At 31.1% G+C, this 17,076-nt stretch overlaps 1 protein-coding gene across 3 annotated transcripts in view; it reads left to right on the plus strand.

Moving 5' to 3' along the window:
* The window catches only part of LOC106058703 (synaptotagmin-1), a 56,130-nt gene extending 39,054 nt beyond the window's left edge, over positions 1–17,076 (plus strand). For 2 of the 3 annotated variants that reach the window (XM_013216186.2, XM_013216187.2), the window contains exons 2-9: positions 2,135–2,346; positions 3,169–3,347; positions 4,093–4,218; positions 4,796–4,963; positions 5,211–5,384; positions 5,955–6,072; positions 9,423–9,556; positions 13,765–17,076. In XM_013216186.2, coding sequence (XP_013071640.1) covers positions 2,184–2,346; positions 3,169–3,347; positions 4,093–4,218; positions 4,796–4,963; positions 5,211–5,384; positions 5,955–6,072; positions 9,423–9,556; positions 13,765–13,950 — 1,248 coding nt within the window. In that variant the 5' untranslated portion in view covers positions 2,135–2,183 and the 3' untranslated portion in view covers positions 13,951–17,076. Of the gene's footprint in view, positions 1–2,134; positions 2,347–3,168; positions 3,348–4,092; positions 4,219–4,795; positions 4,964–5,210; positions 5,385–5,954; positions 6,073–8,205; positions 8,340–9,422; positions 9,557–13,764 lie in introns of all 3 variants that reach the window. The other variant, XM_013216188.2, reaches the window with a different exon arrangement.

Here is a 17,076-nt window from a genome sequence, read left to right on the forward strand (position 1 = left end):
ATGCTAGGACAAATGTTTGCAAATGCTCCTTTCTTACCAAGTGCTATTAGAGCATGGAATGAGTTGCCTGAGCCAGCCAGGAAAACCAGTGACTTGGCAGAATTTAAGTCATTGGTTAATATGCATGACTAGATGTATGACACCGTAGGACGTAATCATCTTATTTTTCGAAGTAACGTCTGTATAATATAAGATAAGATAAGAAAAGATATGCAATTTGTTTATTGTATGCAATATAACAGGGCGTATTGGTATGTTAACCAGAAGTAATGTAGGTTACAACTTTTGGTAATTTAGTGTTAGGTTTAATTTTCATTATCATCTTTTTTAAAGATTTATTTTGCCTCACTCCTCCCTCTCTGTTAATAAACGACCCCTTCCCACTCGCCCCTTTCTATTATGAAAACTATTTCTGGTGCGAGGCGGTAATAACTCAATATTACTCTGACATTTGGTTTCAAGGGACTGGTGGCTTACTGATTACCTCCCCTCCAATTTATCTTCTTTCGTGTCTGCCGTGTGTGGTATATTGATTAGAAAAGATGGTTTTTAATCGTAGAAGAGCCCCCCTCCGAAAAATTAAAACGGTGGAGGGGGGGGGCTTTGATCTTTTCAATAATAGGCTATTATTTTTAGATCTTTTTTTTTTTTTTAGTTCCATATAGACATGTACTAAATGGACTCGTTAATGTAACCAACAATAATAATACCTTTAATGATTAGGCTATATTTTTGTGACTAATTATTTATAGTGGATGAATCGGTCTCAAGTGTTGTAGATCTATTATAGCCTATAGATCTATATAATATGTTAAGTTTTAAAGTCCTATTCTATTCAAGCATGGCCCATATTTTGTTCACACAATTGGGAAGCGTGGTCGAGAAACTAAGTGCGCTTGAACTTGGCTTTGCTTGGCAACCTAGAAGGGGGCTCGAAGTTCGACACCCGACTCGGGCAGAGTTGTGTTTACTGAGCGCCTATTGGCAGCACGGAAAACCAACTGCTAGATACTCCCCCCCCCCCAACTGGTCCACAAATGAGATTGGACGAAAGCGCTCTGAGCATGCTATAAGCATGATATAAAAGCGCTCTATAAAAGCTATAAATATACATATACATATATAGAATTGATTGCCGAAGCGCAATTAAATACGAACATATGCGTTATGCGTAGGATATATTTAGACTTCATAAATTAGACATTCTAAAATAAGCATATTCTATTTTACAATTAGGCTTATAGTATGTTATTTACCTTTTTTTTTGTTTGCATTGATTACCTTTACTTTAAAGACAACTAGGCGTACTTATTTCCATCATTCAGTTTACACATGCCACAAGTAGGACCAATAAGCTTTTCTTTCAGTGAGCATGTCATATATCAAAGCTTGGCGTACATACATGTAACATTCTTGCTTTATAGTAAAAACATTCCAAATGTGTTGAAAGATAAATCGATGCTGTTTTTTTAAGGTATCGCCAATGGTCTTGAAACTTCCAATGTGTACCGGTACATATCGATCTCACCCTACATTTGTTCAGTAACTAAGGAAAGTAGGAAACATCGTGTTCTGTACTAATACCTCTTGACTTATGTCCCAAATATTCTTGTAAGATACTTGGAGGAGAAATATGCACTTTTAACGCTGACGTATGCGGTGGCGTAGCAAGATACTCGTCGGACCGGGAATATATGATTTCGAATCAACCTCAACAGAAACTCAAAAGGTTGAGTGTGACAAAAACACATCTGGAAACATGTATATGTCAGTAGATATACAAAAATTTATTCTTAATTCAGTAACGACAACCAACAAGTGATAGTGTTACGACACTCGATGCTTGTAGCTCTTCTAAAAAGTGATGAGCGCAATGAAAGCCCTTCGCACCATGAATACTACAACTAATGGATGTTAGAGGCTAGCTCTAGAATCTAGATTCTCACTACAGGATGTTAGAGGCTAGCTCTAGAATCTAGATTCTCACTACAGGATGTTAGAGGCTAGTTCTAGAATCTAGATTCTCACTACAGGATGTTAGAGGCTAGTTCTAGAATCTAGATCCTCAATGATTAAAATAGCTTTAGTGTCCATACATTTCTAACAAAACATTGTTACATTTTGTTTTTCTCAGAGTGTTTGCATCACAGAAAAAGAAGCTTTAGGGCTTGCCCCTCATCAAAATGCCGGCCTTAGGGATCATGGAGTCTCTGGTCAGACTCCACCGGGCCGCTGGAGAGAGTGAGGAGACCACAGCCGCATATACCGAGACTTCCACAACATCTGCAGGTCCAAGCTCCAAATTGAATGACTTGAAAGACTCCATTATGAACGAGATCAACAAACGTGAGTTAGAAATAACAATGTTCTTTGTAATCAAACACAGCTCTTTAGACTTTCTGAGTTCTGACAGTTTGGCATGATGTTACACAAGATAGGCTCACACTTTGTTGTTGTTTTTAAATCATTAGACAAGCATTAAGTTTTACTGGCATAGCTGGGGTCCTAGACTCTCCATATAAAATAATTTGTTACTAGATTTAATCTTATATGCTAATCTATTCTTGTTCAACAAATAATCTAATTTTTTTTAAAGTAAAGTTCCCCTTTCAACCTTGCAATCTAAGGGCAGATGATGTTAAGGTCATCTGTTTCTTTTGGCTAATGGTTAACGATCAGGGTGTCATGTGGCCAGCACAATAACTGACCGCTTTTAGTTTCCCCAACTAAATTCAGGTACCCATTAGAGTTGGATGGACTCAGGCGTGCCCTAAAAATCTCAAAATTCAAAATCTCAGTCTTCACCAAGATTTGAACCTAGGACCCCAGGTTCAGAAGCCAAATGCTTAACCACTCAGCCACCGTGGCTCCAAATAATCTAATTACATCACCAGAAAATTGACAGTTTAATTGTTTATAAGTAAAAAAAACAGTAACAGGTATATATGTGGGGTTCACTTTTGATCAAGTGAAAAAGATGTCTGATATATCCTTTCGAAGTTGGTATTCCTGCAGCATCATTTCCCTCTTCTCACTAATGACCAAAAATGTAATCTAGGAACATAAATTAAGCAACATCATGCTCTTCCCAGCAGCCACATTGTCCCAGATTCAAATAAAATAATAAAAATGTTCTTCTTGTCATTTCCCTGACTGAACTTTCAACAGTACCAATATGGGCCATCATACTGATTATTGCTGGAGCTTTGTTGATCCTTGTGTGTGGAGTCTATTGTGTATGCCGACGATGCTGTAGGAAGAGGAAGAAGAAAGAAGGTAAAAAGGGACTGAAAGGTGCTGTGGACTTGAAGAGTGTTCAGCTCCTAGGAAATGCATACAAAGAAAAGGTAGTTGTATTGTTACATTGCATTGTCTAGTCGAATTTGCTAAGTTATATCTAGTCATAACCAGCTGATAAGCTTTTGACTGACTGTGTAGAGTTTCATTGCATCAAATAGTTATTCTCAATTTGGAGCATTGTTTAAATGAACTAATAAGCAATATTTTAACTTGGGGCATCTGTGTATGCATGTTGTTCACCAGTGCTGTATCTGTTTATGTGCTTTTGTTGAAATTGGTTTCTATGTTTTTACCAAGCCACTATTATTGCAAGTATACATCCGTTTAAAGAAGGACAACTCTGTATTTTTTAAACAACTTTGCTAGGATTTTTTTTTCAGAACATAAAGCTTGACTGTAATATTTATCATTACCGTGGGAAGCCCATATGACTATCAGAACTGACTAAATTTTTAAAATATTTTTTTCTGTCTCTTGAAACGGGAGCCATTTCTATAAAATATAGTATTTAATTAATTGAAGAACAATTTCTGTCAAATTTTTTTATGAGGAATACATAAAACTGAAAATACTATAGCGTTACATTTATTTCTTGAGAAGTGTCACTGACAAAAATGTTACCATACAGTTCATTTAATCTATAAAAATGTTGTTTTTTGTTTGAAACCTTTGCCTACAAAATATATTCTAATCTTATTTATAATGTAAACTCAATAGTCTATGTATTAAAAGATTGTCTATGCTGCTTATGTTTTATGCTGTGTAGAAAGTTATATTGAAATGCTCATTCAGGTACAACCTGACCTCGATGAACTTCCTGTGAACATGGAAGACAATGAGGATGCTGAGAGCACAAAGTCAGAGGTCAAGCTGGGAAAGCTACAGTTTTCATTAGATTATGATTTCCAGAAAGGAGAGGTAATCAAAAACTATCATGCCACAGCATTTTTACAATGCTAATATTAACTCAATCTGTATCTTTCCTGTTTGGATTTTTGTAATCAATTTTTCAACCACATCTACTCGTCTAGTAGTCATTACATTTTGCATACAAGCTCATGCTTGATGACAGCACATAACTTAAATAAAAAAAATAACCAATTAGTAATCAATTTAACATAATTAATTTTTTTTAAATAAAAAATGTAGTAAGCTAAGGGAAGATAAGTCTGATGTAGAGAATTAGGTAATTCGCTAATATTTTCAAACTAACAATAAACTATAAAACATTCTATCTTTATAACTACTTGGATAGCTCAGTGGCTAAGAAATGGGTATTCCATCTGGAAGGATTGAGTTCATATCAGACTAAAGCAACTTTAAAAAAAAAAATTGCATTTTGAAAAGGTACCACTGAGAGCTTCACAGAATTTCTTCCCTTTATATAGACCTTCGTATCCTTTGATTTGTTATTATAATTATCTTAATACATATAGTATTTTTAATTTATTGTTGTTAAAAAAATGATTCTAAAATGCATTAAATTATTTCTCAGTTGAGTGTCAATGTAATACAAGCCGCTGATCTTCCTGGCATGGACATGTCTGGAACAAGTGACCCCTATGTGAAGGTTTATTTGTTACCAGATAAAAAGAAAAAATATGAAACCAAAGTCCACAGAAAGACACTTAATCCAGTGTTTAATGAAAGTTTTACCTTTAAGGTAACATCTAAAAGCTTTTTTATGCATAAAGTATCAAACTATGAAAGAGGTTAAGAATATTATTTTATTAAAGGAAATTATTTATTCTTTTTTTGTTGTTACTCATACTTATCAGATTTTTTGTAAAAAAAAAAAACAACAACAATTCTTGGTTTTAAGCATTAAAATTTAGCAGTACAAATGATTTCATATGCTATTAATCCTTCTCATCTACATTAAATTTGTTTTCACATCCTTTTCTCTCTAGGTTCCATATGCTGAAGTTGGGTCTAAGATTTTGACCTTTGCTGTCTATGACTTTGACCGTTTCTCTAAACATGACCAGATTGGCCAGGTCCAGGTTCCATTGAATTCTATTGACTTGGGAAGGGTTGTTGAGGAATGGCGTGATCTACAGTCTCCTGATACTGAATCTGAAAAGGTAGGAACATTGAATGCTATGACTAAAGCCTTAAGAATACTTGATCTTTTTATAAAACATTGAAATAGCGAATCTCTAATATTATTCATAACTGATCAGGAGCTCTTCTATGACATAAGTAAAACTAGAGCAGTTGGGCTACATCAGTGTTTTTATTTAAAGATATTACAGAAACTTTTTTGTCTCAAAGTTTAAATATGATATAAGGATTGAGGAAAAATATTTTATGAAATTTGTTTACAAATACAAATGATTTCTTGATACATGCCCAATTTGGTAGAATTTCTGCAATTTCACTATCAAAATGCAAGCCTATTACAGCTATTATAACAGTAAAAAAAAATGCAATTAGTCAATGTTTTTCTGGCCTTGGCCTATAGTCCTATACTAACAAAGCTACTTAAATAAACTTAAAAAAATTATTTTGTATTCAATATAATAAAATTTGTAGAAAAAAAAAATCATATTCAATATCAGCGCCTGTATATGTATAGAAATAAAAAAAATTAAACATCCTGATTCAGACTAAAATGTAGATCTTGCCAATTTAAGCATTTCTTTTGTTTTCAGGAAAACAAACTTGGAGATATTTGTTTTTCACTTCGCTATGTTCCCACTGCTGGGAAACTGACTGTTGTTATTCTTGAGGCCAAGAACTTGAAAAAGATGGATGTTGGCGGCCTCTCAGGTCTGTTATCAAACATTTTGATTGTAGATTTTTGGCTACTGGAAACTCAACTCATAGGTCTTTATAGATCATAAAAGGTCAACAAGATATATAAAGAAACAACATATCGATTTCCATTATCTATAAGATGAATTATTACCCATGTGCAGGATAAAGGAGTATCTTAATGTCTTTGCATTGTTTTGATTGCCTATATTTTTAGCTGTGGTGATGGCTTGGTTTGTTTGGTCCTGGTGATGGCGTTGCACTTTTCTTAATAGTTCATATTCATTTCAGACAGCAACTTAAATTCATTAAAGAAGTATTACAACTGCACAGGATGGTACATATTATATTCTGATAGGCATATATCAGTTAACACACAAAAACATGATCCTTAGAGTATTATGTAAGACAAGATTCTTTTAATACTCCCACACTCTTGAGACTAGAGTTATGTGCTAAAGTTCCATATACCTTCTCAATAAGTTCTCTCTGTCAAATCCAAAAACAAACTTACCTTCAACAGGGTCATTGATCTCTGGCCATAAAAAAAATAATCAAACAAAAAAAAGGGGGCCTATGCTTAGCAAACTTAATGGTTGATCAGAACAGCCCTTACACAACTATAAAGATTGATCAGAACAGCACTTATACAACTATAATGATTGATCAGAACAGCACTTACACAACTATAATGATTGATCAGAACAGCACTTACATAACTATAATGATTGATCAGAACAGCACTTACACAACTATAATGATTGATCAGAACAGCACTTACACAACTATAATAATTGATCAGAACAGCACCTACACAACTATAATGATTGATCAGAACAGCACTTACACAACTATTTGTTCCCACTGAATTCATTCAAACTATTAATTATTCAAGACTATTTTCTGTGATTGTAAAAATGTTTTGACAATCAAATTTGTTGAACTAAATCTGATTTTGTAGCTTGCAGATATAAAGATTTGCCCTTATTCTCATAATTATTAATTTTTCATTATTTTATACGTCAGCTCTGAACATGAACATTTCTTTGAATTCCAGAACTATTCATTCATTATTTTATAATTGTCATTTTAAAAGAATATGACTACTTTTTTTTAATCCCACCTCTGGTATATAATTATATTTAATAGTCATCTTTATCCACAGGCAATGCAAATTACTAAATTGTTAATTTGTGTGGGGTCACAAAAAAAAAGACAATAAAAGATAAATATAAAAGTATAGTGACCTATCTGCACATATTGAAAAGCTCACAATTTTTTGTTGTCAACAGTTAAGAAGGATGCCATGTGGGTGAAATAGTAACTTATCATTTTAATCTTCCTTAATACATGTATCTATTACTGCTGTCAAAATCAGGGGCAACAGAAAATCCAAATTGAAAGAGCCAAAGTCTTTAATATTTGGCCAACAAACCCAGTGTCATTGCTGTACTACTTCTTGAGATGGGAGATCGGCAGGTCTGAGGCAGTCAAAAAGAATATGAGACACGGTGTCCTCTTCTTCCCCATAACAGGGGCATCATGAGTCAAAGTTCGGCCATAGCCTGGTCTGGGAAACCACATATTCTTGACCTGTATGGTGACATATGCACTACACAAAATAGCAGGGTTTCTGTCCAAGGCTTTTGCAAGAGAGGATTTGAACCTCTCAAGCTCTCACTCAAATGAAGTTTGATAATGATGAAGACTAGAGCTATGTGCCTTAGTAATATAAGACATCTGATTGGTACTTTTAAAAGTTCTTCTTAATAATCTGGAAGTTATTAAAAGATGGAATTTATTTAAAAATAAAGAACATAAAAAATTTAAAAGTTAATAAATTTAAATAAATAAATAAATTTAAAATTTAATACATAGAAAAAAATAATATTTGTAGAGTTGCAAAGGCAATATGTACATTTTTTTTTATTTTGAAGTGTTATAAATACAATACCAATTAAATGAAATGAGTTAAAGGGTTATTTTCTAAAAAAATGTAAATAGTTGTGACTTTTTTCTTTAGTACCCATTATTTATCCTTTTATTGCCATTTTCCGAAATTTCATCATTGTCTTGTCACACTATTTAATCTTGGGTTTTGGATGCCTAGTACTATACATCATGTTTCATTAACCTAAACTTCTACAGATCCCTATGTGAAAATTGCTCTTGTGCAGGGCACTAAACGACTCAAGAAGAAGAAAACAACTATTAAGAAAAACACTCTCAATCCATATTTCAACGAGTCGTTTGGATTTGAGGTTCCCTTTGAGCAGATTCAGGTAGAGCTCCAGCGAGTTCAGAAACAAAGTCTTTTTCTTTATACATGTCACTCACACCATTATTTTGAATAAAGTTTTTAAAAAACTTTTTATTATTATTGTCAAGTTTTATCCTCAGCAGTTTTCTTGATTCTAAACTTTTTTATTTTACTTGTTTTGTTTTTTCTTTCCATTTCAAAATTTGGCTCATGTTTTGATGAAGAACTAATGTGTCCAAGTCTAAATGTTTTAGAAGCTTTCCCTCACACTTTCTTGGATGATATTTTTCTACATGTGTTTTTTTAACTGTTGGTTTTTTTCTATTTATTCAACTATAACATTTCTGTTACTGATTACTTCTGTCTATCTGTGCCAGCCAGAATTATTTATTTTAGACCTGTTAAACTTTGAATTAAAGATCTAGCCTATATTAAAATTACTGTAAAGAAAAATCTTAATGTAAAAAGAAAAATACATATATATATCAGTAAAGAACTTTTTAAATATTTTATTAAAAAAAAAGACTTGTATGTGTATTTAAAATGGCATGGATATAATACTCTATAACCTAGCATGGCCATGGTCAAGATGTTCTGTTTAGACATTCTTTCACACCTATATTTTCTTATCACTAAATCAGAGTTCAAAAACCCATATCTCATTGTGTTTAACTAATGCCACAAAAGAGGCTTCTATTTTTTAAGACTGCTTTTAAACAAACATTATATATATATATATACCATGAATGCAATGAGTAATTTGATTTAAAACATTTTGTTTATCGTTTATATTTGTTTTGTTTATGTTTTAGTTTGTCTTTTTTATTCTGCATTTTATTTCTTACAACAGGATGGATGCTGACAGATGTCGACACTTTGTTTATTAACAAATTTATATCTCCTCACAATTTTTATCATTTCCATTTTAAAATATTTCATTGTTGTTTTTAAGTTCTGAAAAAAAGAAATATTTTTTTTGCTAAATTTTCAGTCAATTTTCTTTTTTTGTTTGTTTTTCGCTGCACACTTTGTCATGTTTTAATTTCCACCACTTTTTTTGCTTTCTTGTTTTTTTTTATGTGTGGATACATTTCATTTGGAACAGACCCTTATGTGAAAATCTCCTTGATGCTCAATGGAAAGCGGGTGAAAAAGAAGAAGACCACCATCAAGAAATGCACCCTCAATCCTTACTATAATGAATCTTTTACATTTGAAGTTCCATTCGAACAAATTCAGGTACCTGTTTTGTATAGCTAGTTGTCACGTGTCTTGGCACAGTGCTATTTATATACATTCAAACAGCTGATGGGGAAGTAGTGAAGGGCATCTATGGTCATATATATAAGATCACTAAGGACACATTAATTACTTATGTCTTTGCTTAAAACACAAAGTATTCAGCCGTTCTATCATGATTACATTAAGCCAATATTTGTAAGCGTTAAACACAAAGTTCATAATAACTAAGAAAATTTTGTTTAACACATAATAGCAACAAACTATATCTGTATATATGATCATAAAATGTCAGGAATATTTTAAAGTTTGTCAAACATTAAAGTAGATCAATTTCAAGTTCACTTGTAGAGATAATAATATTTTTATAAATAATAATCTGTATATCAAGGCATTTTTTAAAAGTTTGTCAGAAGCTGTTCATATAATACTAATAAAGCCCACCACTGTAGAATAGAAAAACCTGTAGATGTTTCTTTTATAGTATCCTTTATAGCGGTGATTTTTTAAATATATTTTAGTTTGATTTAGCTCCATATAATAATTAGAAATGGATTATAATTGTCCATTTGAGATTGAAAGCTTTTCATAGCCAAAGAAAATGTTAATTGTTTTAGTTCTTGCCATGGCTGTTGATGTTGAAATGATTGTTGTTGGTCTGGTCATTGTCTCAAGCTTTGGTATGTCAACATAATCAATAGTATCTCAACAACAATAGTAATGAATACATAAAAGTAGGGACCAAGAATGTTTATTAAGATTGTCCTAAAACTGAATTTCACTTTCATTCAAGGATAAAATATTATTATTCCTTAACAATTACCAATGTGACATTTGAAACCAACATGGTAGTAGTACTTTAGTACCTAAGGCATTATCCTGTTAATTTTGGGTGGTATCCAGTGATGAATCCATCTGGATTCAAAGTCTACCCATCAAAACAGACTTGGTGAACTATTTAATTATTAACAGAAGGAATCTGTATCGTTGTTGTTTTCCTAACAAAAGCTTTGGAGACTATATTAATTCTAATGCTCATAACATTAAAAGAATAAAACATTTTGTTACAAGGAAGTAAATCTGTGCCAAGTGAACAATCCTGTCTACATTGTTTATTTCATCATATAATTGCTTCATTTAAAAAGAAAAAGAAAACATGTTATCTTACTAAATGAAGTTTGTGGCATTTTCTGTATAAGATGAATATGATCTATTATAGGGAACCTTTCAAGCACTTCTTATCTTATTGATGTCTCTCTTATTCAAAGTTTTGTATTTAACAACTTCCTATTTTAATGAGGCAATATAGTTTATATTGTTCTTACTTATCATAAGTTTACATTTTTAAAAAAGAATTTTAAAATTGCTAAGTATAACTTGTGTATTGCTAATAATTTCAATTTAATACTAGAAAGTGTGCTATAAATTTTTCTCTATAGTGGTTTATTTTTTTTTTGTTGAAGACTAGCTTTAGATATATATATATACATTTAGAAGTGTAAGGTCTATTGATATATTTGTTTTTTTATGAAGCTTCATGTCTAAGAATCAAATGAACTCCTACAGGGGAGAATATGTTATATTTGCTTCTAGTTAATTGGAATGTTGTGTGTAGCATAGTTCAATGATATTACTGGATATGATAGAAGTAAATTTCTGGTATTACTTTGATCTTGTCAATCACTAGAGAGGATCAGAACTATAGGTCATAATTTATTTCATTATTTTTAAACATTTGAAATAGTCTACAGGACTAAAATAGTTTAATTACCTGGTATCTTTTTATTCTTTTTTGGAAAAAAAAATTTATAAGCATTATTTTAAAAAATTTTAAAAGACTTTAAAATATGGGTACTTAAATGTAGCTTAATCATAATCAGATCTGAAATCTGTTATAAGCTTAAGCATGTTTTAGTGTGCATTAGAACACTGAGCTCTGAATGTAAGAACATTGAGTTCTGTGTCCAATCTTTTCTCTGCATATAGAATATGGTGGGGCTAAAGTGTTGTATACAAGATATAAGTGTTGAGCATCTGTATGTACATATATCAAAAATATCATTATTAGCAATCAATGACAAACCACTCATCTAATACTTCTTTTTTAATGGATATATAATGGACATAAAGTTTATGCTTCTCACTGATAGTCAAATAACTAAACTCAATGTTGACTAATGGACTTTTAATTCAAATTTAAGAATGCACATTTACATATGCTAATTAATCTTCTCCAATATGTCAGTAATGCCTATTAATCTGTTTTGTAGGAACATCTTAAGTAAGATAATCTAACAGAAACATGTCACATTAAAAGTCCACTTGTAAAATTATGAGCTCTGCCTCTTCATTTAAAAAGCTCAGCAAAGAAATTTTTTAACTCTTGTTTTGGAAACAAGCAAAAAATACAGTCTTGTTTTTTGAAGTACGTAATTTCAATATTGTTTCTTTTTTTAACAGTTTTTTTCTCAATTAATAGTATTTAATAGACATATATATGATTACTTAATTTTTCAGTCAAATACAGCTTTCATATTTTTACAATAAAATGATTGCAATACATTTCAAAGACAGATCTGAATAATCTTAAATTTAAATACTGTAATTGTAAGAAATGTATTTTCAAAAATCTTAAAGCTTTTTAAACTTCATTTTTATCACATCAGCCCAACAGGATTCAATGTTACAATATTTTATCTCAAATAACATTTTGTATGAATTTAATGCACTACCTTTTGAGTTGCTCAACAGTTTGATGTTGTTCATTATTGGTTCAGAATGTGTAGATAGATTTCCTTTCATTTGGACCAAAAAAGCTGATATAAAATATAATTATAAAAGCAGTTTTAAAATTGTATTTTTGGAAACACATATAAATAAATCATTTATAAAAAAATAAGTTTTCACTTTCATGATAAACTGGCAACTTAGAGTGTATTTTGTCTTGTGTAGTTTCATTGAAATATAGCTGTTGTATTGTTCTCTAGTGTAGATGTTATTATCACTTGCTCGAATTTTGATCGTATTTGAATAATTGAAATGTGTACTTTACATTAGCTCATGCTTAAAGAAAAAATGTAAAGACAATCACATGTCTAAAATAGATTTATGCTTTCTGTAACTGTATGATTGGCATTCTATTATATAATATTATAACTTTTAACGTAAATGCCAAATCTTATTCAAAACATCTGTAGCCTATTATGATGTCAAATCTAACCTAATTTCCTGATCATGATGCTTAAAGAGTTTCTTTCAATGGACATTGCAAAATCTTTTAATCAATTAAATTTTATTCATATTTTCTGAAATATAGTTCACTGAAAATATGAAATTCTTTTTTTAAATGATTTTATAATTTAGATCTATGTATCTTGTGATATATTTTGGGCGTATTTCAGTTTATTTCAAAGTAGGTGAAGCTTGCAAGACAATGGTCAATAACAATTATACTATCACTCTAATTATAGCTCATTAATTTATAAAATACTGGTTTTACTGCAAGTTCATGAAATTAAAACCAATAATTTGGTCTAAAAATATGATATTCATTGTCACTAAAAAAAAATTTTGTTTACTACAATATGCAAACTTTTATTTTTAAAAAATCCCTAACCGGAAGTGATCAATTTAAAAAATAAAATGTTAAGACCATGTGCTTTCATGTATGAGTAATGCAAGCAGCACCTAGCTTAAAAATCCTTGTAGACCAGGGCATATTTTTTACATCTATCAGGTTGCTGCAGACAAGTCAAATTTGCCTCTCAAAAAAGGAATTAAATAAAAGGGATGGCAACTGGTTATATAGATACTTTGTACATACAGAGTACACTTAAAATGTAAGAGTGTACACATATTTAGATATGTTAGCACTTTCCTACATTGAAAAATCCTTCAGTGAGGTAACTTTAATTAGTTACCAACTGGTCTAGCTAGTAGCTATGAAAAAAAATATGCTCTGCTGTAGACCTAACCATTCAATCTAGGCTATATGTTGTTTTTTTCTTTCATCCTACTAGAAGATACAAATTGGTAGATTTAATTGTGTCTGAAGCAAATTCAAGTTGTGCTTTAGAGCAAATATAATGAATATTTTAAATTCTAACTATAAATTTGACTTTCAGGCAATGTTTGTTCAGAATATTGTATAGTCCAACAATCTACTTATGATATGAACTTAATGTTTATTGCTATTGGACTTTTTACAGAAAGTAACACTCATCATTACGGTGGTTGATTATGATCGCATCGGAACATCAGAGCCAATTGGCAGATGTGTCCTTGGATGCAACTCATCAGGTACTGAACTACGCCACTGGAGTGACATGTTGGCCAATCCTAGACGACCCATTGCCCAGTGGCACACACTCCAAGAGGTTCCAGAGAAGAGTTAAACACTTGGGGAGACATGTTGATTCTGTTGCCAGTCAGAGAGAGTTAAACATATTCAAAGAATTAGACATTTAATTCACAGTTAATTTTTTTGTTTTGTCAACATTTTTTTTTGTTTTGTGCTAAATTTACACATCAGTGGTTTTGTGTAAAATATTAAGAATAAGTTGTTGTTTTTTTTTAAATTAATAGAAAACAAACAAACTATAATTTCAAAACGTTTATACTGTAAACATTTAGTCGACTCTTGAAACCATTTTTTTTTAAATAGCTTGTACTAACAGTATGTAATGAAAATATTACAAATAATAAAACATATGGTGGAGCTTCTTATAATAAAACTTTTTATTTCTTGGACTCTGCACCTTTCATTTATCAATGATCTCTTTAAAACTCACCAGTCTTATTCTCCTATTTTAATTTCAACATTCAAAATGTAAACCATAAATTTGTGTTTTTGTCCATTGTTTTTTAATCTGCAATCCACTCTGAAAGTGATCTGACTGGTGGAGTAGATGGACAGAGGCAGGAGCTTTTTTTTTTTATCTTAAAATATTTGTTTTTCTAAATCTTTTCAATCTAAGGAGGTTAACCAACGACACGAGACCTGTGAGGGACAATCACATTAACTAGTGATTAACTATTATATTAGTCTCCATTGCTTCCGAATTATGGATTCTGAAATATTTTAATTTTACTAGAAAAAAAACAACAAAGTTTGTTCACTCAGTTTTGTACAACTTTTGTATCATTTCCTTATCGAGGTGTCAACTTGTTAATGTACATACATGCATTTATGTATTCATTGTTTATGGATTAAATGTGTTGTTTTTTTTTGTGAAACTAACAACATTCAATTAGAGAAACAAATATCAACTTGGTTGTAAGTTTCTACTAAGTACTTCTAACTACAGCCTACTGGCATTTTGTATTCTTTAAAACCTAAAGGTCTCTGTTACTTTTGTTTTATAAAATATTTACTTAGGAAAAAAGATGAAGAACAAAAAAAAATGTGCAACATAATTTATTTCATAACATGTCTCAGATTTGACAGAATGATACCAAAAAAAAATCATTCAGACTAGAAAAGCTGCCTGCTGCTTCTTGTGTATTAAGATTATCATCATTTGTAAATAGTCATGTATCAATGTACTAACTAGCTCTACATTAGTACTGGTTATGTTCCGTGATATCTGGACTTTGTGATCATAGTGATGGTATTTGGTCCTCTCTTCACAGTTTTGTTGGGTTGTTTTTTTACCCCATAAATATTTCATTTTGTTCTTTATTAAAGGTTTTGCCTATAATTAAATATTTCAAGTTTTGAGCTAAAAACAAAAGGGAAAAGTAGATGTCTGAATTTCAGTTATAGAATTATTATTTTTAACGCTTTTAAAATATTTGGTTTTAAAAATTTGGTCACTCTTTAAATAAATTGCTTAACATTAATTACTTGAACGAAATTCCACATTTAATATTTATAAAACATTTTGTTGGACATTTTAAACCAATCTACTTAATATTTTATTTACTGGTATTGTTTGTTTTATCTTTTTTTAAACCAATGTTCTCTTTTAAGTTTTTAACCAGTGTTTCCCAAATATTTTTGTGCCTGCGACTAGGCAACAGCTATTACTGCTACCCTAATCATATCTCAATCCATTACATTTTTTAATTGATACTTTGACAATAAATTGACAGGAAATTCACATAGTTTGTCATTAAGAAGAGAAGGAACACTCTTGCATAGATGGCTAGTTGCTATTTAATTTTCTGCCAGTGCTGTGATGTATTCATGCTTAAGAGTGCCAGTACTTACTTTTTACCCATCTCTTACAATTAGAAAGTAATGAAAAAATAGTGTGAAATTCTGTATCAATAAATAAAATAGCTTCTGTTCTTGCTCAAGATTTACTTTGTACAATCAAAAAAAGTATCTTAACAAAACAAAGTAAACTAATGTTAAAACAAAAGAAGAGACAAAATGAATCATTTTTTCCTAGTTGCTTAGTAGTGTAAAACATTTGGCTACCTATGAAGGGGGCCCGACTTCTAATCCAAACACGAGCTGATTTTTGTTTCCTGAGTGCCTAAAGATAGCATGGATACCTTCTCACAAATACCCCCTTCCTCCACAAAAGAGATGGAACTGTGACACACTGAGAATGTTGTAACATGAAGATGTGTGATACAAAGGAAACTAACAAGAACATGATTTCAAAAAGAAATGGCTGAAAATTAAGGTTTTTTTTTTGTGACTCATCAGCTGTTTCTCTGAACAATGGTAGGTCGCTGTTCAACATTTGGGAAACACTGTAGTCAATGTTTAGTCCACTCTGTGATTCTTGTTTCATGCTCTCCTAAAGTTTACTTCTGAGTTTCGTTGAGTCTTTTATTGAACAATTGTAAACATTGTCATCTGGATAACAACAATAATGGTCCCTCTTTTCTGTTTCTTAGCTCTTTCTGTAACCATTTCATTTGACTGAGGCTGGCTTGAAGCATGTCACTTTGAGTGTGATCAATTCTAGTGTGATAGCCTGAGATTGAATTCTTACATTAAGAGTAATGCTTAGAATTAATCCTTCAAGAACAAGCATCTTTTGCTTATAAAGCTTTTTCTGATACTAAAATATTTGTTCAGATTTAACCATGATCAAAGCATTAGAACACAACTGATTCAAAATTCCTTTTTTTTTTTTTTCAATAAAAAAATTGTTCTTAGTGAAATAGTATTGATGTATTTGTTTTACTTAGTAAATTTATAACAAACTAATTTATTTTATTTTTGGCCTTGAAAACAATGGTTAAAATTGAGAAAAAAAGAACTTTGATTCAGAAACAAAACTTTGACAAACCATAACCATTTGTAGCCACTGGTATTTTAGATAGTGTATTATAATTGATGTCTTAGAGTTTTCAAAATTCTTTTTTGTGATATTAGTTGTAGTGTTTAGTAAAGACATTTTGTGGAACAATACAGCAGGGTCTTAGGTCATGGTTCACCATGTGAAGGTTAAAGGTCACATTAATTCCAGCAGACGACACTTGTGTTATCAGTGTGTGCCACATTGGTTAGTTCATGTATATTCATTTGTCGCTGTTGGAAAATAAATTATAAAAATGTA

This window comes from Biomphalaria glabrata, chromosome 6, assembly GCF_947242115.1.
Source record: "Biomphalaria glabrata chromosome 6, xgBioGlab47.1, whole genome shotgun sequence".
Classification (NCBI taxonomy): domain Eukaryota; kingdom Metazoa; phylum Mollusca; class Gastropoda; family Planorbidae; genus Biomphalaria; species Biomphalaria glabrata.